Raw genomic sequence first — 26,175 nt, 5'->3', positions numbered from 1 at the left:
CTCTTATGTCTCCTGTAATGGCAGGCAAATTCTTTACCACTAGCACCACCTGGGAAGCCACTCACTTATAATAGGAAGCAATAAAAAAAATTACTATGAGGAAGATTCGAAATTGAATATCAAAAGAGTTAAGAATAAGAAGACAACCAAAATGTTCACTTGTTTGGTGACTGAATGGGAAATATCTTCAGCATCTCCAGTGGCAGGGAACTCCAATCAATCGATCAATGTAAGGTCTAGTTAGGAACTTGGGACACAGGTAGGCTGTGTTTATATGTGTTTGTGCCAGGTGGAGTGGTGCTTAGAGTTCAAGTGGAAGCAATCTCCACACTACTAGAGAAGCAGGTTAAATAGACAGAGGAAAAGAATGGAAGGGGGAAAAAATTCCACTGAAAACTGAACCTTCAACTCCAAATTCTAAAATTCATGTGGAAGACTAACGCTAAGATGAAGTGCCAAAAATACCAACACATGAAAAGGAAACCCACTCACTTTGAATGAAATATGTTCATATGCTCAAAGATATAAAGAAATAGTCTCATAAAAAGAACAAGAAACTAAGAAGCCAAAGAGTAAAATAAAAACTAGTGTCTATGAAAAAACAATAAAAACATTTTATAAATCAAGTACATAGTCATTGAAATGAAAAGAATAGCTGGGGTAAACTCTAGATCAGGCATAGCCAAAGAGATAAGTAATGAATTGGAAAACAACACTATAGCTAGTACCCCAAATCAGCAGAGACAAAGAAAACATTAAAAAATAACTGACAGATAATTAAGACAGAGAATAAACTAAGACTCTAACCTAAATCTAACTGTACTGCCAGAAAAAGAGAAATGATGAAATGGCGTAAAAACGATATTCAAAGAAAAAATGGCTGAGATTTCTCTCGAATGAAAGAAAACATAGGTTCTCTAGTAAGAAGTGAATACTGAATGCTAAGAAAAATAACTGACTCTCAGTTATTTAATAGTGAAGTCACAGAACATTTAGAATAGAAAGGGAAGATGAATTACCAACAAGGAATAATTGTGGAAAACAAGGTTACCAAGGGGGAACAAGGAGGAAAGAGAAACTTGGAGACTGGGATTGACATATACACACTACTATATATAAAACAGATAACTAATTAAAACCTATTGTATAGCACAGGGAACTCTACTTAAAACTCTACTCTACTTAAAACTCTATCTATAGGGGAAAGGAATATAAAAAACAGTGGGCATATGTATAACTGATTCACTTGCTGCACAGCAGAAACTAACAGAACATTGTAAATCAACTGTGCTTCCATAAAAATTAAAGAAGACAAGGAATAGTTGAGTTCTCAGTAATAGTAATTTTCAGAAGATAATATCTTTGAAATATAAGAGAAATACCTACGTATACATATAGATAACACATACTGTACACTAGACCTTAAATGTTCATTACCTTAACTCTCCGGCAAGGCAAGCAGGAAGAAGTTGTATCATATATTAGAAAATAACTGGAATTTTCAGCTCACCTTCCACTCCTCACCCTTTGTCACCAGGATGCAACAGCAGGCCTGGCACGTGGGCATTTACTGAGTAACAGGGATCTCACAATATCATGAGGGAATTCATCCCTTCCCTGAGTGCTGACACATCTTCAACCAACAAGATTCTTAACCCTCAAAATGGCTCAAATCATACAATGAACAACTTATGAAAGAAGCTCAATCTGAGGTGGTCAGAAGGGAGCAGACTATTAAGGTGTTTACTGTGAGACATACACAGAGTGAATATGATTTGGGGGTATTAATACGACACAAAAAGTGGTTGCATGTTACTCTACAAAGGCTCATTTAAACTTGTTGGAAAGCTTGGTGTCCACAGGATGAGCTTCACGTAGGTGACAGTTTGATATTTGTGCTTAAGAAACTGGTTGAACTCAGCTTCAGAGAGTGCAGGGGGAAAAAAAGATATCAAATAACTCAGCAGAAGAGTAAAACAATCTGTAAGGTTGAAATACGGGCTAGAAAGTCTGTAAGGCACACTGGCATTAGAGGACCCCAAAAAGATGAATAATGGTGAGCTGGCCTCACTGAATCACATCTGTTAGATTATTGCTCTGTGGCTGAAAGGAAATTGTCCGCCGAGTCTTTTGATCTGTGTGCTTCCTGGGTCATTGAACACATCAGCTTTATCTATGGCTTATTACATCATAAGCCAGATTTTCTCTATGGCTGAAGCCTCAAAATAATAGGGCAGATGCCTAAATGATTCAATTCAACAACAGAAAACATTTATTAAAAGAACAAAAGTTTTCAGTGTGGGTATGGGTTTGAATTCCTTAGATAGTAGACCAAGAGGAGAAAGAGGGCCAGCATGAGGGTCCTGCCTTCCACTTTGCTTCTAACCCCAAGGTGAAGCTGGGCGAGCTGCAAATCCTGCCTCTGACCTTTGCATCTGCTGTGCCCTCTGCCTGGAACATTCCTCAGATATCACTATGGCTAACTTCACTTCCTTCAAGTCTTTGCCCATGTGTTACCTCCTCTGTGAGACCTTTCCTGGCCCTCACATCTAAACCTTCCATAGACCATTTACACATTTCTTCTCTCCCTTTCCCCCTTATTACTTATCACTTGCCTAGTACACATGCTACTTATTTGCTTTGTTTCTTGTCTGTCTTCCCTTCTCCCACCAAGGTACAGACTCCACAAAAGCAAAGACTGTTCTGCTTTGTTCGTTAATATGTGCCCCAACATCTACCGCACACTGGCTGCACCTCCATAAAAATCTGTTGAGTGTGCAAATGAATCTTGCATAAGCCCCATGACAGCTAGCATTCCAGTATCCCTGAATGCTAAGCTAAAAATCTTTATCTGTTGCAATAATTCAGATATAACTTATAAATCTAACCACATTCTGTTAACTCCAAACTGAGGTTAAGAACTTCCTCTAAGGTAATTATCGGTTTCATACCAACTATGCACAGTACATACGCTTTTGTAGAAATCTGATCACTCGGTTTAGACCAGGCAATTTACATTCAACACTCAGATAAGGCATCTGAGCCCTCTACTGACAGCGAAACTAGAAATTGACTGATTGCAGGATAATGCTTTGGCTTTCTAAATACAGTACTGCCTTTTCTCAGAAGAGCTCAAAAAATAGAGAAAACAGATCTGAAAAGCATGAGTAAAAATCTTATCTATTTCTGCTAGAATGTTGGTTTCTGCATATATTTTCTCTCCTAAAGTCTAACAAAGAGACACCTGTAAAATGTTATAGGTAAGGTGCTCTTCACATTCACTTTAGGCCCAAATCAAAGAATCCAAGTGAAAGATCATGTCTATCTTTATGGAATCATGTTCTAAACTGTCTACCTATATGGGTGCCTAGACATCAACCAAGAGGTTATGAAGCTTGAGATGAACCCAGATGGATAGTTTCACAAGTGAAGTAATTGATTTGCTTCCATAACACTTTAGCTAATTCTCTTTTGTAATTATAGATATTTAACTTAGAAAGTTAGAAGGCTCACTGACATTAGAAGAAATTTTGTACTATTGGGTGGATTTAGAAACTAGAATAACGTGTTTCCTCAGAGCAATAAATACTATTGTAATAGTAAGTCCAGTGGTCATGTATGGATGTGAAAGTTGGACTGTGAAGAAAGCTGAGTGCCGAAGAATTGATGCTTTTGAACTGTGGTGTTGGAGAAGATTCTTAAGAGTCCCTTGGACTGTAAGGACATCCAACCAGTCCATTCTAAAGGAGATCAGCCCTGGGTGTTCTTTGGAAGGTCTGATGCTAAAGCTGAAACTCCAATACTTTGGCCACCTCATGTGAAGAGTTGACTCATTGGAAAAGACTCTGATGCTGGGAGGGATTGGGGGCAGGAGTAGAAGGGGATGACAGAGGATGAGATGGCTGGATGGCATCACCGACTCGATGGACAAGAGTTTGGGTGAACTCCGGGAGTTGGTGATGAATAGGGAGGCCTGGCGTGCTGCAATTCATGGGGTCGCAGAGAGTCGGACACAACTGAACGACTGAACTGAACTGAATAGTAGCTAAATTTCCACCACTCATTTTCACTAAAAACTACATTCCCTAAACACATAACTTGGCCAAGACTCTTCTTTCCTTGGGACTTCCCTGGTAGTCCAGTGGCTAAGACTGCGCTCCCAACACAGGAAGCTCGGGTTTGATCACTGGTCAGGGAACTAGATTCCACATGCCGCACATAGCAGTTCACATGTCACAGTGAAGATGGAAAATCCCAAGAGCCATAACAAAGACCCGGTGTAGTCAAATAAATAAATAAAAATAAACACTCTGTTTATTGCTTCCAAACTGTGGACTACTCCGAGGCTGGCAACCAAGAAAACAAGTGGAAACAAGAGGCAAAGATACTGAAATTCAGAGACAAATATCTGGTTTATAAAATAAAGCTTAGAAAAAGAACTAAATTATCTATAATCACAAGTAATTACCAAAATGGCAAGTAGCTATAAGAGCAAAAACAAAGAAACTAAAATATTAACTGTATTTTCACTTATGTAAATCTATTTAATTTTCTGTAACCATAGCCTTATTCATGGTATTTAATTGAGCTAATAAAAACTGTTAAAAGGCAATAGATTAATACAGATGGTAACTTTTTCTTTTCATTTCAAGGCTGAATCTTGTCCATGTCATCCCTTCTAAAATGCATGAAAGCCAAGAAAGAACTATCTACTGAGACTTCAGTTGTCATTAAACTCTTCCCCTCTTTGAAAATAATACCAGCTCTCTTTAATACCTATAGGAAGCCACTGCCATTATTATTATCTCGAAGAAAGAAGACTGTTTTTAATGATGTAATAATTGAATTCAGGGCAATACTGTAAATTAGAAGATTTTGTGTAATATTTTCTTTTTTAGGAGGTAGGATTATAGTTCTGACATCTAAAGAAATACTACTTTTCTGTAGAAAGGAAATTGTAAACTCTACAACAAATTAACGTGAGCAGGTGCTACTCTCAGATCGTCACATGATCCTGGAAATCACGTGAGCTACAGAAGGTCAGAAGGTGGGGGAGGTCAAGAAGGGATGGGGGATAGGGAGGTCTTTAAGCCTAACATTTCTCCCAGGTTTGCATTTCCATTGGAGTACCTGGCTAAATGGTGCTGCTCTGTTTAAAAACAGAGCTCCTTGTTCTAGGACAGAAGTCTGAAGCAACACGCAGGTGACAAACTGCTCTTTGCCATTTTGTCTAACATGTGGCAAATTAAAGTTTTAGCCAAGAGTCTCATTGTCTGGAAGAACTTGGAGATCTTCTGGTCCAAGGTGCATTCTCTCAGGGAGGGGATGAGCATTCTAGAGAAGCAGATCCTCTTGCAGCTGGGTTCTGAGAGCCAGCTTTGAATGGCAGCATGGTGGAGCTATAAGCGGGAAGCAGGGTGACAATGCTAAAGTCAGTTTATTTCACCAGACAGTGACATTTCCAACTGCAATTTGAGTTTTGACCAAGTTGTAATAGGAGGGAATTGGTCCCTGGAGAGAGGGTCAGATGGGTTAATCACTAAGATTCCTTCCAACTCTAAGACACAACAATCCTTGACTCAGTCACTCAGTAAACATTTAGGAGTCCTGTGTGCCAGCACACAACGTGATTTTCAATACATATCCTTTCTACACTACAGCCACCATATTTGTGAATATTCCAGCACAGCAGCAGTTTTTACTATAGCACATGGAGGGTAAAAATTATGGCCAAGCCTGTAACTTACATAATGGAGCTTGAACTTGCACTCATCTTCAATTTCATCTGCGCTGTCTTCATCAGAAACTTCTCCTTCTTCGGCATCATCTCCAAGGTGGTAAGGCAACTTCTTGCCCTGAAATGAAACAAAACACCCAATTTAAAAATGAAAATACAGGGACTTTCCTGGTGGGCCTGTGGTTCAGAATCTGCCTGCTAAGGCAGGGAACACAGGTTCAATTCCTGATGTGGGCAGATCCCACATGTTTCAGGGCAGCTACTGAGGCCTCACACCTAGAGCCCATGCTCTGCAACACCAGAAGCCACCACGACAAGAAGCCCACAGACCACAGTGAAGAGTGGTCCCCACTCACAACTAGAGAAAGCAACAAAGATCCAGTGCAGCCATAAATAAATTTTTAAAAAATGAAAATTCAGGAAGATAGAGGTATGAGGATTAAGAGGTACAAAATACTATGTATAAAATAAGCTACCAGGACATATTGTACAGCACAGGGAAATAGTCATTATTTTATAGCAACTTTAAATTGAGTCTAATCTATAAAAATATTGAATCACTATGTTATATACTTGAAGCTAGTATAATGTTGTAAATTAACTATACTTCAGTTAAACAATAAAAGACAAAATAAAAATGAAAATTCACAATAGCCAAAAAGTGGAAATAACCCAGTGTCTACTAACAAATGAAAGGATAGACAAAATGTGGTACACATACACTGAAATATTACTCAGCTTTTTAAAAGTGAGGAAATTCTGACTCTTGCTACAACATGGATGAACCCTGAGGATATTAGGCTAAAGGAATTAAGCCAGTCACAACAGAGTATTATATGATTCCACTTATATAAGGTACCCAGAGTAGCCAAATTCATAGAAACAAGAAGTAAAGCAGTGGTCTCCAGGAGCTGGGAGGACGAGGAGGGGTTTAATGACTATGAAGTTTCAGTTTGCAAGGAAAGCGGTTTCTGTACAAGGTAATGTGAAAGTACTTAACACTACTGAACTGTATACTTACAGATGGTTAAGATGGTAGGTAAGTCTTATGCTGAATTTTACCACAATTAAAAATAATTTTTAAAAATTGAAAAATGAAAATAAAATGTGTTATTCCTTACTTCAGACTAACTTGATGGCAGATTGCTTGAATTAGGGACAAAACAAAAGGGAAGAGACTTTAAAGAAAAGGCATTTTTATTACTTCCAAAGAAGGCTGAGCACCAAACAAACGATGCTTTTGAGCTGTGGTGCTGGGGAAGACTCTTGAGAGTCCCTTGGACAGCAAGATCAAACCAGTCAATCTGAAAGGAAATCAACCCTGAATATTCACTGGAGGGAGTGACGCTGAAGTTCCAATACTGTGGCCACCTGACTCACTGGAGAGGACCCTGAAGCTGGGAAAGATTGAGGGCAGGAGGAGAAAGGCACTATAGAGGATGGGATGGTTGGATGGCATAATCGACTCAATGGACATGAGTTTGAGCAAACTCCAGGAGACAGTGAAGGGCAGGGAAGCCTGGGGTGCTGCAGTCCATGGGGTTACAAAGAGTTGGATGCGATAGCAACTGAAAAACAACAAGTAGGGGTACTATATTAACAAATGAAAGTCAGACCAGGCTTCTGTTTGAGAATATATGACTTGCCATAATAGGCATCACCCCACCCCATGTCCTTAGAGCCGTTTGTTCTCCTGAGCAGATTCAAAGTGCCCTTCCCTCCTGCTGGGGATCCCCTCTGCACAGAGCAGGCCAGTTTTTATGACAGGACAGTGCAATGATATGCCTGCCCAGCTGGAGCACACCCCTCACAACCAATCACTAACATACTTCAGGAATCAGGAGCTTTTGGAAAACGAGGGGGAATTCCTATGGCAAAAGGGTAGAAAACCCAAGTTATAGAATTACATGCTCATTATGATCTCAGTGATGTATAAAAACTCAAGGAAAAACCCTGGCAAAAAATATGGTCCATTATTAAGAGTACAAATCTCTGGATAACAGCACTACGGACGATAGCTATTTTCTCCTTTCCTACATTTCCAAATTTGTATCCAGAAAAAGAAAAAGTAAATACCAGAAGGCATGGCCCAGTGGCCTGTTAAGAGCTGCTAGGGAAGCTAACCATCTGTATCGGTAAAGAATCATACTTGCAAGCAGAAAGGAAAATTAATAGGAAAATGAATCCCTCCCCAAATCTTGGGGGTGTGGGGAGACAGAATCAGGTTCTGTGGCTAAGTGGCCAAGGTCACAGTGGTAGGCAGCCTCTGAAATGCCCACAACGGCTCCTTCCTCTCGGCTTTTCATGCCCTTCTAGAATCCCTTCTCCTCGATTGGGGGCTGGACCTAGTGCTTCCTTCTGATGAACGGAAGGCAGCAAAAGCAAAATGCCTGAGACCTGTAGTTCTATGAGGGCGTTCCTAAACACATAAAGATGGGGGAAATTCTTTAAACGTAGCAGGGTGCGCAAATGCTTGGCAGCCAAAACTAATAACACATTTCCAAATATCTTCCCAAACAACTAACCGGGCTGTCTTTTCTAAACGCAGATTCCAGGGACTTCTGGTATTTCTGCTTTTCATAACCATGGCTGGCCCACCTTCGGCACCTGGATCTTTCCCTCATCCGCTTCTCCTACTTCCGCGGGGCCAACAGCATAGTCAGATTTTCAGAGAACTCCTCCCTCCCAGTTTTTCTGTACCTTCCCTGATACCCAAGCACTTGGCCTTGAGTGCTTCGCATAGTGATAAATTCAAAGCTGGTTAAATCATTTGTGTAATGAAAACAAAATCTATATTAAGAATCCAAACCCAGGGTTTGAATACTTAAGTATTTTCTTCAAACTACAAAAGGATGTTTATAGGTTTAAAAAGTTGGTATTTAATTTGCGTTCGTACCACTATGTAATACAGTTCTTGTTTGTAAGTGCTATTCACGAAGTGAAAACTACATTCTTTGCCATAAGAACATATATAACGTAGATATATAAATATGAGTATATATATACATTTTTACTATGATTCTAATTTAGAATAGCAAAATATTATTTTCACTTCATCCTGTATATCTGTAATAACAAGGTAGCTTGGAATTAAGGTACTGATGTCTATGTATTACTTTAAGTCTTATTAATAGAAGGTCCCTATAAAATAAGTTTTATATCTCTTCATTTTAAACAGCATTGTAGAATAGCTAAGATAATATGTCTAGCAGTACCAGAAATAAGGTACTCAATTAGGTGGTGACCAGACATATTCAGGGATATATGAACCTCCTTCATTTATTAACCACCAATTAATTTATTCAGTCAACTTTGTTTTGAGCACAATGACAAACACCAAGATGGAGCTGTACAGAAGACATTTAAAACCTAGTGACAGCAATTCCCTCTCTTGAAATACCATCTTAGTCAATGCTTTTTCAACTGGTTTTAATTGGAGGATGATTGCTTTACAATGTTATGTTGGTTTCTGCCACACCACAGAGTAAACCAGCCGTAAGTATACATATGCCCCCTTCCTCATGAATCTCCCCCCACAACCCCATCCCACCCTTCTAGGTTGTCACAGACCACAGGGTTGAGCTCTGTGTTATACATATGATTTATATAACTAGCTATCTATTTTACATAAGGTAATGTAGATGTTTCAATGCTACTCTCTCAATTCATCCCCCCTACTTCCCTGGCTGTGCCCACAAGTCTGTTCTCTATGTCTGTGTCTCTATTCCAGCCCTGCAAATAGCTTCATCAGTACCATTTTTCTAGATTCCATATATATGTGTCAATATACAATATTTGTTTTTCTCTTCCTGACTCAACTTCACTGTGGATAATAGACTCTAGGTTCACCCACCTCACTAGAACTAATTCAAATTTGTTTCTTTTTATGGCTGAGTAATATTCCATTGTATATATGTACCACCACTTCTTTATCCATTTATCTGTTGATGGGCATTCTGACTGGTGTGCTGCTGCTGCTGCTGCTGCTGCTGCTGCTGCTGCTGCTGCTGCTAAGTCGCTTCAGTTGTGTCTGACTCGGTGCGACCCCATAGACAGCAGCCCACAAGGCTCCCCCGTCCCTGGGATTCTCCAGGCAAGAACACTGGAGTGGGTTGCCATTCCTTCTCCAATGCATGAAAGTGAAAAGCGAAAGCAAAGTCACTCAGTCATGTCTGACTCTTCGCGATCCCATGGACTGCAGCCTACGAGGCTCCTCTGTCCATGGGATTTTCCAGGCAAAAGTACTGGAGTGGGTTGTCATTTCCTTCTCCATGACGGGTGTGAGGTGATACCAAATAAGCAATAGCAACTCTGGAGTGTTGCACATGGTTCTGATACCACAAGAAAGAAAGGAAAATGTAACCACCGTGAGCAGTAGTGACGGGCAGGCCTGGCAGCAGCACTAAAACTTCAAAGTCCTTTCACTTAAATGTGGCAGTGGGTGCAGGGTAAGGAAAGTTGCCATCTCGGAGTATTCACAGGGCATCCTCATTTTCATTCCTTTTACTATCTCGTTAAAAGACAGGAGGGCCATATTTTCTGCTAGCTTTTTTCATGTTCCTGGTCCTTGAAAGATATGTTTTCCAGGCAAATAGGAAGAAAAGCAACAGAACAGAACATTATTCCTTAATGCCTCTCATGAACAGTGTTACTCATAAGGAAAATTATAGAATAAACTAAGGTATTCTTGCTGGGATAATCCCATGGACAGAGGAGCTTGGTGGGCTACAGTCCAAAGGGCTGCCAAGAGCTGGACACGACTGAGCAACTAAGCACACAGGCAAGGTAGAATTTTATGAACTTAACAGTGGCTCGTTGTAAACAAAGAATGACCTAAAAGTCCCCCTCTGACATACACACTATTTCATGCAGGAGTTACACTCAAGAATTAGACTGATTCCTCCATGGTATATGGAAATATTTCTAGAAACTGGAACCATAGCCACCTCTTAGCATCTAGCAGCATGGCCCCAGAAGAGTGGTTAACAACTCTGTGATAGCTCTACAGAAGTAAAATGCTTGGGCTAGATAAGGTTTCTTTCAGCTGTGAGCCTGTGGAAAAATTACTAAGTTTGTTACTATTTTTGTTCAAAAGCAAACTTGCATGCATGCAAAGTCGCTTCAGCCATGTCCAACTCTATGCAATCTTATGGACTGTGGCCTGCCTGGTTTCTGTGTCCAAGGGATTCTCCAGGCAAGAATATTGTTATGTATTAAATATACGGGAAGGCATGTGTATATAGTTATAATAATGAACAACTTGTCCATCTCCAAAGTAGTAAGTAGTCATTCAAATACTGCCTTTGGGATCAGAGATGCTAAAGGATCTTAGCATATAAGCAATGCCAAAGATTGCTCAGATGCTAAAGGAACTTAGAAAAATCAGTTCCCTTGTTGTTGCTTCAAATGGGAGTTTTCTGCCCCCACAGATCTAGGAAGTCTTAAAGTTTGGAGACGGTTACTACCAGCAAATTGACCACAGCTGTTGTGAAATACCCACAGCCCACATCACTGCCACTCTTTCCAATAAGTGTCTCAGGTCTTTTGGCTTTGATTCATCCTGGTGCCCATCAGCCTTCAGACATTCGGTGCCCAACAACCCAAAGCCCGGTTATGTAGAAGGGAACTCAATGAGTTTATATCAAATATTCCTTAGGTTCCACTGTCCAAATGGACTCATTCGGTGTTTATTCTTCTGACTGCTCGGCTAAAGACATGAAAACATTTACAAGGTTATAAAGGTGACACTGAGCTTTCTAACCCAACTTTCTAGCCCAGTTTTCACCATAAGAGTTTACTTTAGCAAGATTTCAGGAACACTGACCTTAACATCATTTCTTGCATTATATAATTGGAGCTTTTATTCAAAATGCTTTCACACGTACACATGCCCAGTGACATCTCTTTGATGGATTCAGCCTATAATTCTCATTTAACTGATAGAAAAACAGGTTTTGACCAATTTCAAAGATGAATACAACTTTTCCATTTGCTGTCCTCTCTTAACACCCCAGTTCTAGTCTCGCTATGAAATTACACTGTCTGACTTTCCTAAGCCTCCACTGTGCTATTTGGTTTTTGTACACACCTTTTAAAGTAAAATATAACTCCATTTAAATATCAATATTCTACTGCTTTTCTTTAGGTTTTCAGTTTCAAAACAATACAACTATCCAAAATGTTTTTAGTCCAAATACACAAAATTAACTGGGATTAAGTGAATCACATCAGCAATCTGAAATCTCAAGAAAGCTGTCTTCCCGGCTATTCCTTGTATTAATAATATTCATTTCAGGTAGTAGGTTTCCTCTCTGAGAAGATCTGTTCATGAAATGTCATTCTATTCGCCCACTGCTCCTCCGCACACACGAATCCTATGGGGCGTTATGTCTGTGCCTGTGCTCCACTTCGAAGCCAGCTCTTCTCACTTACATAACCCAGGCTGATCAACCATGAAGACTTTTTTTGACAGACAGTTACTGGAGCTTGAAATGGGAGAGAAGAATCTGAAAGAAATGCTTCTGGATATGGACAGAAGGAGCCTCTCCTCTCATGTAATGCTTGTCTCCTGTACACAGGCTTCTCTCCAGTGTGAACCACCACTAAAACATTCAACATTTGGCTCAGTACTGATGTTCTTGCTTCATAAAAACAACCCCCAAAATACATGTTCAGTCAGTAACAAGCTTTTTCTAAAGCTATGACTATAAATAGATTGGAACAAGGTGCATGCCCAAGTCTAGACAACCCTTCTCTCTTGACTGTTATTGACTCTCTTATTCTCTTGATAAACCCATTTTTAGCCTTTGAGAGAGGAAGGGCTTAGTAGGTCATGCGTGCTTTGTATTTCGAGGTACTTACCTTCACTAGGATTTTGCCTTTCAAACTTTGAGGGCTTGGAAGCTGCTTGGTCTCTCCTGTGTCTATAGATGACAGGTCGAGTTTGTCTTGGAATATGCCTTTCAGGTACTGAGCAATTTTCCTTTGCTGCTGGACACTGCAGTGATTCTCAATGGACAGTATGACTGGAAACCTGAAAAAACAGCAGCACATCGTAAAGGCATCGACCACAGCAACTCACAGGGACTTTTGAAAATTATTCTGTGTTCATTGTGTTCTTACAAGCCTGGTGACAGTAGTTGTTAAAGAGGTGATGATTAAAGTGCTTCTAAAATGAAAACAATGAGAGACACATATTTTTAAAAACACCTCTGGCCAAATATACATTACCAGGCATAATGGGTAAACTCAATACCAATCCACATGGGATGACTTAGTCTAATATTTTGCATCTCTCTCCCTCACACATATATATGCACACACACGGAACATACATTATGTCTCTTTTACAAGAAAAAATGAGAGAGAAAATTTTGAGAGATAAGAAACATAAAGAAAGAAAACTCATAATGTAATTTTGTCTTATTCATTCAAATTCTAGAAACGTCTAGGAGACCACTGTCATTAAGTGCATATATTTACTCTAAAAATATATATTTAGTACTCAGCTTGAAAATTACTATTGAGGATAAAATAACATAATGGAATTTGTGTCTTTTAGTGTCCTATATCAGGCATTTCAAAGACATTTGTACAGAATTATATACTAGTCTTTACTTTTAGAAAGGAAAAAAAAAAATGCAGGCATTCTCCTCCAGCACCCAGGTTTCTGTGCAGAGATGTGAGACCCCAATGAAGTTATTATCACAGACAGCCTGAGGAACCAGGAATGATTACATGACCTTACTCCTCTTTTGATTTTGTTTTTTCCTTGGAAAAACAAATTCAGGCTTATTTTTTCCCCTAGTTTTCCATCATATATCTTCTGAAGTAATAGGCAATAGATTTTTTTTCATAACATACAAACCAATATTTAAATTGCCTAATATGTCTATGTGGAGAAAAAGTTTTATTTCTGGGCTTATATAACAAGCAAGCTCCACAATACAGGCTGTGACCTTCTGAAATTACATTCTATCCTCATTAGTAAATCTCATGCCAGAGGTAATATAAGAGATGAACCTTTGTGCTGAGGTGGTTTGGTTGCCTGACTATAATTTGTTTACTCTTGTATCCTCACATGAGTTTCACCCAGCATGTTAGAAAGAGAGAAAAACAACAAACTAGCAACCCTGGGTTGTCTATGAAATCACATCAGGGAATTCTAGCAATGAATTTGAAAATTATCAATCTATTTACAAAAAGTCTGTGTCTATTAGTGTCTAATGATGCTTGGTGTATAAAGCACTGTTTCTCAACAGGGGCAGGGGCGGCTGTGTGGTACCCCTCCCAAAGGGACATTTGTCAACATCTGAAGACATTTTTGGTGGTCACAGTGTTGTGAGTGGGGACTACTACTGGTGTTTAGGGGGTACAGTCATAAATGTACTCATTGTTCTACAATGCACAAGACAGTTCCCCATAACAAAGAATAATCTGGCCCAAAATGTCAGTAGTGCCAAGGCTTGAGAAACCCTGGTATAAAGATGCAACTAAAACTTAACAAAAAGACTGAACTTTTAAAAGGTGTTAACAACTTTCACTATTTTCAATCAAAGTCCTTTTTTCCTAAGTTGTCTTCCAAACTTGAAGTTAGCATGGTCAAGTCACCAGAGTACATAGATAGCAGGTCTTCTCAAGGCTCTACTTCAGGGGCAAATCCTTCAGCAACCTGGCTAAGTTGAGGAGCAATCAGGGTAAAATGATCCATCATAATTTAGTCCTCAAGATTCTTCCATGTAGAAGACACCAGAAACCAAGCCTACTATTCAGCAAGTGTCTCTTATCACAACAGCATTTTAACTTCATATTTAATTAATGAGAAGACCAAACATTAGAAATTTTAAAGGCCACTAAGGTCTATAAAATTAACTTTATGCAACTGTTAATTTTAATTTGCCTCTTTTTAATGCAGAAGTCATTTCTTGAATATCTGGTATATTGCAGGCACTACAAAATGAATAAGGGGAAGTTTCCTGGTGGCCTAGTGGTTAGGATTCTGGGCTTTCACTGCGGTGCCCCAGGTTCCTTCCTTTCTCATTCACTCCCTGGTCAGGGAACTGAGATCCCACAAGTCACAAACAGCACTTCCTCCCCCGCCAAAAGAGCAAAGTTTTGGTTTTTTTTTAAAGAATAAGACATAGCCACATATTTTAAATGAGCTCATGATCCTAAAGACATAAAAGGAGCCAAGTCACCAACAATTGCAAGAAAGTGCTGTATGATATGACAGAAATATGCTCAGAGTGCTAAGGACAGAGTAAAGGAGCATTTAAATAAATTGTGGTATGGGTAAGTTTGCCAAAGGGACAATGCCTAAGCAGTCTGCTAGGATGAGCAAGAATTAGGGGGGTGGAATAATGGGGATGACTATCAGATAAAGAGAAGGGCACAGGAAAGGGGGTTGGTGCAGGGGTGGGGGTGGAGGCTGTGAAAGCAACAGGATCCCTAGGGACTCTGGAAACTGTCCGTGATGGCAGAAGCCGAAGTCCCTGTGGAGCAATGGTGGAAGGTGACATAAAAGAGCAAGAGGAGGCCGGCACGGAAGGCATGACTATGTACAACAGGGGGCCTTTGAAGGACTTTAAGAAGAATTACAACATCAGCTTATATTTTCAGAAAGAAAGATACTACTCCAGGGTGGAGGACGAACCGAAGAGAAGTGAAAATGAAGAGAAGGCAATGGAGTCAAAAGATAATTTAGCAAGTAGCACTGACAAGACTGGCTGAATCAAGAGTAACTCCCAGTTTCCATAAAATCACTGGTAAGCAGTGCTACCTTCCTAACTAGAGCAAGAGGAAGCTTGGCAGAATGAGATGCTGAGTTCAGCTTGGGATGGAGACCCCGTGCTGGCAGGAGTTTTATCCTTGTTCAGTGCTATGGCTTCTTACACCTATTACAGTATGCCCGGCTTAGAGTAGGCACCATTAAATAGCTAAGTAAATGTCTGAATAAACAATGAAGTTTGTTGGTTTTCAGGTACCTATGAGATACTCAGATGAATCTGTACTAAGAATTTTTCAATATATCTCTGAAACTTAGGAAGAACATTCTCGATATGTAATTGGCAAATAACCAAGAAGTAGACCAAAGACACGTTGGGAAATAACGACTTTTTTCTTTGTTTTATGACTACACCACTTGGCATGTGGGATCTTAGTTTCCCAACCAGGGAGCCAACCTGCGTCCCCTGCATTGGAAGTGCAGAGTCAACCACAGGACCATCAGAGAAGTCCCGGAAATGGTGACTATTACAGGAGTGAGAAAATGGACTCGAAGACCATGGGCTAAAGAAAGAGAGTGAGAAGCAATGGCAGCAATAGAGGAGGGAGTGTTTTAATAGAAGACCCCCCCAAAGCAAGTATTAAGGAGAAAATGTTCACCGTCATCCCATGCCAAGGAAGGGCCAAGTGACATAAAGATTCCAGACACTGCAGTATATATAGGACATCCAACAAGTCTGGAAATCAAGACATTATTATTTTATTGTATTGGCATACAATACTGATGTATGGATGTGAGAGTTGGACTATAAAGAAAGCTGAGTGCCAAAGAACTGATGCTTTTGAACTGTGGTGTGGAGAGTCCCTTGGACTGCAAGGAGATCCAACCAGTCCATCCTAAAGGAGATCAGTCCTGGGTGTTCATTGGAAGGACTGATGTTAAAGCTGAAACGCCAATACTTTGGCCACCCGATGCGAAGAGTTGACTCATCGGAAAAGACCCTGATGCTGGAAAAGATTGAGGGCAGGAGGAGAAGGGGATGACAGAGAATGAGATGGTTGGATGGCATCATTGACTCAATGGACATGAGTTTGAGTAAACTCTGGGAGTTGGTGATGGACAGGGAGGCCTGGCGTGCTGCAGTCCATGGGGTCGCAGAGTCAGACATGACTGAGTAATTGAACTGAACAATACTGATAAGCTGTTTATTATGTACAATAATCTGCATTTCTAAACTTTATGGACACTGTACTCCCTAGGCTTGAGGTCACTCTTTGGAAGAACATGCTTCAAGGAGGCAGCATCTTGAGAGAGAATGGGGTAAGGAATGAAGAGAGCACAAGAAAGCATGGTTGTGGGGCCCATGTTATTTGTTCAGTGTTTCCTTGGGAAGGAGGGAGAGAACTGGGGCAGGAGAAAAGGAGATGTAGCCTCCAAGGAAGCATATGGTTTGATGACCAAGTTACAGCAGGCAGCGTCCCGTGGGCCAGCTGAGCCTGATTCCCCGCTGTGCTTGACTTACTCATTCTTCACAAAGGCATGCTTGTTGATGGTCTCCACAACATCTCTGAAGAGGATCTTTGAAGTGAGCGTGTAACCGTGGTGCACCACTGGCTCTCCGTCCGGGCCATCCCAACAGTCAACTGCCAGAAAAAGGACATCACATCAACAACTCAAAGTTTCTGGTATTTCCCAATATTTCTGGAAATATCAGATATGTATTAAGTTTATTGTTTGAGATTATACACTATGATGATCATGACAAAGATGTCAGACCAAAATGAGTGTTCTGGCATATTTATCAGGATAAGGAATTAAAGATTATAAATGATTTACTGTGAATGCTTACAGTTAAAAAGGAGGTCATAACAATCAGCTTAGCATTTACCAAGAACTCTCATTAGAAACTGATCTAAATCCAAGAGACTCAGAGAATGAACTTGTGGTTGCCGGGGCAGGGATGGTTAGGGAGTTTGGGATGGACATATACACACTGCTGTACTTAAAATGGATAACCAATAAGGACCTACTGTCTACCACAGGGCACTCTGGTCAATGTTATGTGGCAGCCTGGGTGGGAGGGGAGTATAGGGAAGAATGGATATATGGGTATGTATAGCTGGACCCCTTTGCTGTTAACCTGAAACTATCATAACACTGTTAATCAGCTATACTCTAGTATAAAATAAGTTTTTCAAAAAAAAAGAAATTGATCTAAATCCAACTGAGTATGCTTGAAGCTAGTGATATTTCTTATCAGATTATTTCTCTAATTTTACTTCTTTCACTTTACTGTTCTTTTATGAAGTCTCAATGACCCTCTCAAATCAAAACCAGGGCTTTTCATTATTGTTCACTTAAACTCATTATGTTTTCATTAGATTTATTTCCATTTTATTAATTCTACAGTAGTTCTAAAATGGCATTGACTTCTGAAGTCCAAATCTTTAGGCCCTGCTAAGAGTTACGTGAACATGGACAAATGACTTAATAATTTAAAGTATTGCTTCCCCATCCATAAAAAGAAAACTAAGAACAAGACTTGAATCATAAGTTTGAGTGATTTATAAATAAGTACCTGTGAAGTTTATAATCCTACATGGCACATAGTAATCATTATTGTTATTGATACTATTGATACTGTTATGTGTATGGACAAACTCACTGGCCCCCAGCTGAAGAAACACAAAAGCTTCCTCATCATCCTTCCTGACTCAGAGTTTGTCTTCCCTTGTTTTACACTCCACTACCAGACTAATTTCTCCAAACACTGATTTCTCCATGTCATTACTTTGCTTTGAAGCATATTCAGTGCATAACATAGCATCCAGTACATATTATGTACTCAGTAGATATATGTTAAATTTATAAATAAACAGTCTATGAAAGCTGCTGCCTGCTTAACTCCAAGGTCCCTCCCTATCTCTGGTGCTAGACACTTGCCATTCAGCTAAGCCTGTCTTCTCTCTAGCCCTGGTTCAGAAAGTGAAAGTGAAAGTGAAGTCGCTCAGTCGTGTCCGACTCTTTGCGACCCCGTGGACTGTAGCCCACCAGGCTCCTCCGTCCATGGGATTCTCCAGGCAAGAATACTGGAGTGGGCTGGACTACAGTTCTCAGCTTCCCGTGCAGTAGGACATGCTGCTGAAATGTGGGTAGAAGCGATGTGCACCACCTCCACATCTGGCCTTACACAGTCCTTCATGCTCCCTCTTGTGCTGTGATTTGGAAGTTGTGCTGAAGATGGCACAGATGCTGAGGGAAAGAGCCTGCACCCCTAAATCACTGCCTGAAAGACTCCCCCATTAGGAACAGCTATTTTGGACTTCACATAAAAACTAAACTTCAGTTGTTTTCAGGCAGTAGGATTTTAGGCTTAACTGTTTAAAAAACTAGTTAATTAATATCCTAGTCAAACATTTTTTTCTCCTAACAACCAAACTACCAGCCTCCTTCCAGTTAGGCAAGCTTCCTTACATACAGTCCTACTTCCATGTCTTTGCTTCTTTCATTTAAGGTCAACTGACACGTCCTCCTTCACTTTGCTCCTTTCAGTCCCAATCCAGGGTCAAATCCTGAATTAAGAATTAGGATCCTAAACAAGGATCCCCCAAGGATAACCTTGCCAGCTCTCATGACGTTGCCCTTCCTTATGATAGGGGGTCACAAATTCAAATGCCAACAAGAACCTGAAAGTAAAAGCATTAGTCACTCAGTCGTGTCCAACTCTTTGCCACCCCATGGTCTGCAGCCCTCCAGGCTCCTCTGTTCATGGAATTTCCCAAGCAAGAATATTGAAGTGGGTTGCCATTTCCTTCTCAGATCTTCCCAACCCAGGGATCGAACCTGTGTCTCCTGCGTGGGCAGGTGGATTCTTTACCACTAAGCCACCAGGGAAGTCTTTGGGCCTGAATGAAGTCAAATATATGAAGGTATCTTCTCAGAAGAGAAGCTTCATCCATCTTTTGACATGTATTTTATATTCTTTGTTTGAATACAAACATGAAAAAAATAAAGATGTTTCAAAAGTATGTAACTTAACAATATACCTCAATTTATATCCCATCTTAGAAGAAAAAGGGCATAACAGGGTTCCTCATAAATGAGTTACTATCTTTTGAAAAAGAATGCAAAGTAGTAGGCAATGCCACACTAACTTGATTATCATATACCCATAAAAATATCTCTTCATAAGTAACCACATTAGTCATGTGGTGTTCTTTTGCTAACATTTATAATAAGGAGAATTTGCATAGTTGAGGATGGTGTCCTAACATTCACTTTTTAGGTCTGTTTTATCACTTGTCTGTTAAATGAGGAAAACAACACTCCCAAATGGTGCTGGCATGTGAATGACTAGCATCCATCAGTTCAGCTCAGTTCAGTTCAGTCGCTCAGTCGTGTCCGACTCTTTGCGACCCATGAATCACAGCACGCCAGGCCTCCCTGTCCATCACCAACTCCCAGAGTTCACCCAGACTCATGTGCATCAAGTCAGTGATGCCATCCAGCCATCTCATCCTCAGTCATTCCCTTCTCCTCCTGCCCCCAATCCCTCCCAGCATCAGGGTCTTTTCCAATGAGTCAACTCTTCACATGAGGTGGTCAAAGTATTGGAGTTTCAGCCTCAGCATCAGTAGCTGAGTTCAAATGGCCATGAAGACCTCTTGTAAGAGCTAGTGCTGTGATGAGAACGTTGGCAAAGTAGAAATCCTCTAACCAGTTTCCTAGCCACTAAATAGCCAAGCCCATTTTTTCAATCAGACCACACAATAGAGGCCCCCAAAAGCACCCTGACAAAGAGTTGGTCAGATCTGAGGGCCAGCTGAGAGGTTAACATGACAGCTTTTCACAGTGGAATTTAGAAATGTTCCACCCTGATAGCGCTCCCAGAGATAACAGGGAAAGCTGTAAACCGATTATAATGGCAATGCAACATCAGTTCCATAATAAGAGTGAAAATCCCCTGGACAGAACATCCATATTTATTAAGCAACTAGGGCTGAAAATCAAGGGAAGTGAAAGGCCATGTAAAAAAGAAAAATGTTGTCTACGTGATTTGTTGACAAACCCACTTTATCAAAAACAAGACTGATTAGTGTTCCGCATGACATGACATACACCCTGACCAAGGATATCGCTGCAACTGAACTAGTAGGGTTGGAAAACACAATATTAACAACACAGAAGCTTGAAAGTGGAGAGATTCTTCAGGTCACAGTACCATGAAGAAACTGTCCAGAAGCATTACTCTCCTCCTCTAAGTACTATACTTGACAAGATCTGCTTCAGAAAATAATCTGTGGGCCTGCAGTTTTTAATCCACCACCTGCTACATTCTATAAATCAGGCTCCTTAAATCCTAGCTGCAGCTGCTTAACAATAAAAACAACTTCATCCGGAACCAAAGTAGATAAAGCACGGCTGGGGGTCTATAGATTGGTGCCTCCGGACCCGAGATTGAAGTGTAAGCTAAGATCTTCATATTACAAGGCTGACAAATTGTCAGGAGAGCACAAAAGATCAGGTTATCAAGTTCTAAAGTCTTTAGGAACAGGTAGATATTTAGATGCCAAGCGAATACCTCCTATTAAAGCCAACCTTCCCTCTGTGCTTTGCATTATGTTTTCTGGCCTTCCTTATGTGACCAGATGGCCTGCATTTGACCTCACCTTGGGCTGGTCATGTCATTCAATGCTTGTTCCTCCAAAGACCACACAGGCTTCCTGGAGAAGCAAAGTGGCGCAGTCAGACAGCTTGAGTTGAAATACCAGCTTCCAACCTTTCCAGCTACGGGACCTTGAGTCACCAACCCTACCCCTCTTCTTAAGGAGATCACTCCATCTTCCTTAGTGCTGTGAGAACTAAATGAGAATGTATGGAAAGCAATTAACCAGAACCTAGCCCACAAAAGGGAATGAAATCATGGTGAATTCCCTGTTTCTTCCCAGTACATTAAAAGCTAAGGTGACCACCATAGTTTCAAACAGGAAGCTGAGTACGTACAAAGCTGACCAAGTCTCCCAAATACACTTCTTCTTCTCAACAAAACTTTCCAGAAACAGCAGCTTGACTTTCGTTGTCCAGTCATAGACTATTGCAACAGTGAAAACTTCACACCGAACCATAGAGGAGGAATTTGCTGATGCAGGTTTGGGGAGGGAGATATTTGAGAGACTGCAGTCCCCCAAGTGGTCTTACATGTTTTCACCTACACTTACACATGAAGGTCTCTGTAAGTGATCTCATAAACTACCACATAGGAAACTCAGAATTGTGGAATCTTTATCTTGTCTGGATCCTTCTATTGAGTTCACACATTGTTATTTAACTGACTGCTAGGTATGTCTAGATAAACGTTACAGAGTTACTATACACCCAACCCAGGGAAAGCTGAACTCATCCACTTTCTTCCTTTCAGGCCCCAGAGTAGGTGATGGCTCCATCACTCCTTCCAGTACTCCCCTGCATGCCTTACTTCCTTCACTTTTCTCGCCAGGTCCTGCAAATTTACTTCTTTAATGTCCATATAAGCTTCTTTCTCACTTAGTCTAAGCTTTCATAATCTAATCTTCTATAATCCTTCCTTTGAATCATTTCAATAGCTTTCCCACGATTCTCCTTGCCCCAGTTTCACCTCTCTTACCCCTCTTCAAACATATATCACTTAAAAAAATTTCTTCCTACACTGCTGCCCAAGCAATCTTTCTAAACTGCAAGTGTGACCATGTCACTGTAGGTATTAAAACAGTTCACTGGACCATTATTACCAAAAGCTAAACCCGAAGCTCCTTATCACAGCACTCATACCCTTTCTCACAGACCCATCTATTTTCCCTGACTGACTTCTTATCTCATTTTACCTCACCCCTTCACTCTCTGTACCCGCTTTCTACCACGTATGCATCAACTGGTAGAATTCTCACACCATATTATTGTTTTTAGTGTCCACTTCTTCTATTAGACACATCTAAAGATGTGAGCTACTTAAAGACAGAAACTATGTCTCACATCTGTGTCCTCACCCCCAGGAACCTCCTAGAACTTTAATAAATGTTGGCTGATTGGCACATCATTAAGTATCTTAAAAAAAAACAGTTATTCTAAACTATTTTTACCATCATTTAATCAAAAAACCTCTAGGAAAAACTTCCATGTTCATCACAATTTTTCAGCACCTGAAGGTGTGCCTCCCAATTGCTAGTACATCTCTCTCTCTCTGCTTGAACTGTAAGGGGGAGACAGGATTATGAATTAAGAATGACTTTACAGAGGGACTTTCCCCTGGTGGTCCAGTGGCTAAGACTCTGCACTGCCAATGCAGAAGGCCTGGGTTCAATCCCTGGTCAGGGAACTAGATTCTGCACACCACAACTGAAAAAGGACCTTGCATACTATAACTGGAAGATCCCACATGTCCAAATAAATAAATGTTTTTTTAAAAAGAAAGGAAGATCACAGGCAGTGACCATCCTGCTCACTCTTTTAAAAAAAGAAAGAAGAAGAACCACTTTATAATTAGTTTGAAAATGATTTTAATTAGTGTGAGTACATTTTTTAGGTCTCCATTATTTCCACTAGACTTTATTGACCAAAGGACATATTCATCAACACACACTGGTGCTCAGACAAGGCACGCACCTTCCACACAGCGACAGCCCTCCTGCAGCACCCGCGCGTACATGTCCACTTTGGACTGAGATAGGAGCTGGTCCCCGGTCAGGTATGTGTTGTGGGAGGAAGCAATGTAGTAGTTGCACAGTGGCTGATCCATGTCCTGGTACACTTCATGATGCAGGGGGTTAAAGATGTCACAAGCAGGACTACGCATGAAGTTCGTGAAGCCTTTGGAAGAGAAAGGGAAGTGTTATAGCTTCGAAGCCAAGGACTTCCCTGGCGGTCCAGTGGTGAAGACTGCCTTCCAGGGCAGAGGGTGTGGGTTCAGCCCCTTGTTGGGGAATTAAGATCCCACTGACCTCGAGGACAAAAAACCAAAATATAAAACAGAAACAGTACTGTAACAAATTCAACAAAGGATTTAAAAAATGGTCCACGTCAAAAAAAAAAAAAAATCTTCAAAATAAATAAGTAAATAAAGCCTATATACTTACCTGACTCCAACGAGTACAAAAGAGATCAAAATTTGTCCAGAGTGCTTATCTTATTTACCTTCAGGACAACCTTTGCAGGGAATACTGAGGCAATAGGGGGATTGCCCAGGTCAAATAGTGTCAAAAACTGCAGTGTGACTTTGGGGAGTAGCACTTTAAATGTAACCTAAAGAAAAACAGACTTTTTTAAGAATTTTGATTGGGGGAGTGAGTGGCTTATTGCAAAGCTATTCAGTAACTTCTGAGCTCCAGCTGTGAGTATGCAGTGTGACCTACTGGGTGGCTGATGCAGTGTTAAAGCCATATTTATCCAAAGTGATATACTGATTAGCAGCAATCTGATAGTTTGTTAAGCTGATTTGAAAAACAGTATTGTCTGTGTCATAGTGGAGGTAAAGGTCAGGAATTAGGCATAGCCTAAAATCAGGGTATGATTATTTGACTATGAAGCTGGTTTGGGAAGATGCTGCTAATGGCCAGCACATTTGATAAAAGTGATAAAGCGCTATAAGATTATGTAGAAAACTCTATCAGTTTTTCTACAGTTTTTCAAAAACATAAGTGTCTGGGTAGGAGAGGCATTCATTAATACATCAACAAATATGTAAATGTCCTACAAGTACTTAAATGATCACTGTTGCTGCTAAGGCAAATCAGTCGTGTCTGACTCTGTGTGACCCCATAGACGGCAGCCCAACAGGCTCCCCGTCCCTAGGATTCTCCAGGCAAAAACACTGGAGTGGGTTGCCATTTCCTTCTCCAATGCATGAAAGTGAAAAGTGAAAATGAAGTCACTCAGTCGTGTCTGACCGTCAGCGATCCCATGGACTGCAGCCTACCAGGCTCCTCTGTCCATGGGATTTTCCAGGCAAGAGTACTAGAGTGGGATGCCAGTGATCACTAGGGTAAATCATTTCAGCTCTTCAAAAATCCTGTGGTAAAACCATCGGTAGATATCCTGGGAAACTCCGGAGAATTTCTTTATGCTTATCTTCATGGTTAGGGACATAACTTAGAAAGTATGTTTAATTCCATCTCTTAAGGCCCTACACCAAGGAAGTGATTCATTTATTGGTAAAGAAAGGTCCAAAGTAGTTTATCTTCTTTCATTGTTTTTAAAATAGCTTTTAATTATAAACATTAAATCATTTCTCTTCATTTTAATTAGCCTCTGTCCCCGGAAGTAAACATATAGTATCAAAACCCCCTTATCCACACTGAGCCTGTTTGGGGAATAGGAGGCCAACAATCAAAACTGGTGAGATAAAACATGGCTTCGGATGCTCTTGTGGGCAATGGGGGGTGCCAGTGGTTTTTTTTAAAATTAAGATTATCTGTTCTGCCTAAGACGTGTTCTCTTTTGGGTAGCAGACTACAGTTCATTTCCCTATATATTTTAAATACATGGAACTTACAAATACATGCAGCTATATACATACCATTTCATTCATATGTAAAAACCTAGGAGCTAGATTCTGAGTATAGAACTGTGGGCAAATTACTTAATTTCTTTAAGCCTCACTTTCTTCAACTATAAAATGAGATAGTCATTAACAAAATTTTCAATTCCTACAACCTCTCTACCACTACCAACTAAGTAAAACAAGTTAGTTGCCAACATTTTAAAAGAAACATGTTTGTTTATTTTTAAGACCAAATTCTCCTTCCTTAGGTTAAGACTATTTCTAAAAATTAGGCATTTAAGAAAAGTCAAAATATTTCTTGGCATATATTATACATAGTGGCATCAAGCTGACTTGCTCAGAGTGGAAAATGCTATTGTCATTGCAAAAGCAGGAGAAACACCAAGATCATGACATCTGATTTGGAGGAAATTATGTGTGTGTTGTGGGTTTTGTTTGAATCATCTGTAATTCCAAGGATATCTCCCGGTTTCTTTTCCTAAAAATTTTGCTAGAAGGTAACTTAACAATATTGAATGGAGAAATGAGAAATTAAGAATATTAATTATTTTACCTTCTATGCCAAGGACATTTTTCGCCTTATTTTCTTCAGAAACTTCAAATTTCCTTATGATGTCAATACAATAGTCTGTTGTCACATTTGTCATCTAAACAAAACAGAACAATAGTAGAGAACCTGCAATTTCATGAGATATTTTCCTCCATGCTAAAAAGGCACATGGATTTAAGTATTCTTGATACAATGCAAAATGGTGAAATGAGCAGTGTTTGAGGCTACTTGTGTCATAACTACTTAATCTTTGGAAAATGATTATGAACTCAGTATTCTTCTGCAGCTTTCGGATTTAATCAGTGAAAACAGTCCTTCAACTATTAGACCAATGTTCTCCACGAAGCAATAAGATTAATAAAACCAAGTCAATAATCAGTGCAAATACATGACTGAAAATCCACTCACTATAAGCCAGTAGCTAGCAAAAGTAATGTCTTCCATACAAACACTGAAGTTGGCTAATCATAAATTGTATGTAAAAAGAAAATGACTCCCTACCAAAGCATAAGGTTCTAGGTAAATCCACCTGTGTGTATGTATCTACAGATCCTTCCACCAATTCATGGGAGCAATCTGCCATAGTGATTCAAGAACATAAAGGTTAGCAAAAGAAAATAAAAAGGTAGGTG

At 40.1% G+C, this 26,175-nt stretch overlaps 1 protein-coding gene and 1 non-coding gene across 3 annotated transcripts in view; one reads left to right on the top strand and one right to left on the bottom strand.

Moving 5' to 3' along the window:
* Positions 1-26,175, bottom strand: part of PLCH1 (phospholipase C eta 1) — a 228,812-nt gene that overhangs the window by 52,675 nt on the left and 149,962 nt on the right. For both annotated transcript variants that reach the window (XM_068976262.1, XM_068976268.1), the window contains exons 6-10: positions 25,547-25,640; positions 23,100-23,303; positions 16,984-17,104; positions 12,599-12,770; positions 5,748-5,855 (exon numbers count right to left, since the gene is read on the bottom strand). In XM_068976262.1, the coding sequence (XP_068832363.1) occupies positions 5,748-5,855; positions 12,599-12,770; positions 16,984-17,104; positions 23,100-23,303; positions 25,547-25,640 (699 nt within the window). The remainder of the gene's footprint in view (positions 1-5,747; positions 5,856-12,598; positions 12,771-16,983; positions 17,105-23,099; positions 23,304-25,546; positions 25,641-26,175) is intronic.
* TRNAG-GCC (transfer RNA glycine (anticodon GCC)) lies at positions 22,739-22,812 on the top strand. The gene has a single exon. It is a non-coding gene; the product is annotated as a tRNA-Gly (tRNA).

Source organism: Capricornis sumatraensis, chromosome 1 (assembly GCF_032405125.1).
Source record: "Capricornis sumatraensis isolate serow.1 chromosome 1, serow.2, whole genome shotgun sequence".
In the NCBI taxonomy this organism is placed as follows: domain Eukaryota; kingdom Metazoa; phylum Chordata; class Mammalia; order Artiodactyla; family Bovidae; genus Capricornis; species Capricornis sumatraensis.
This window is presented reverse-complemented; position numbering and strand designations above follow the sequence as displayed.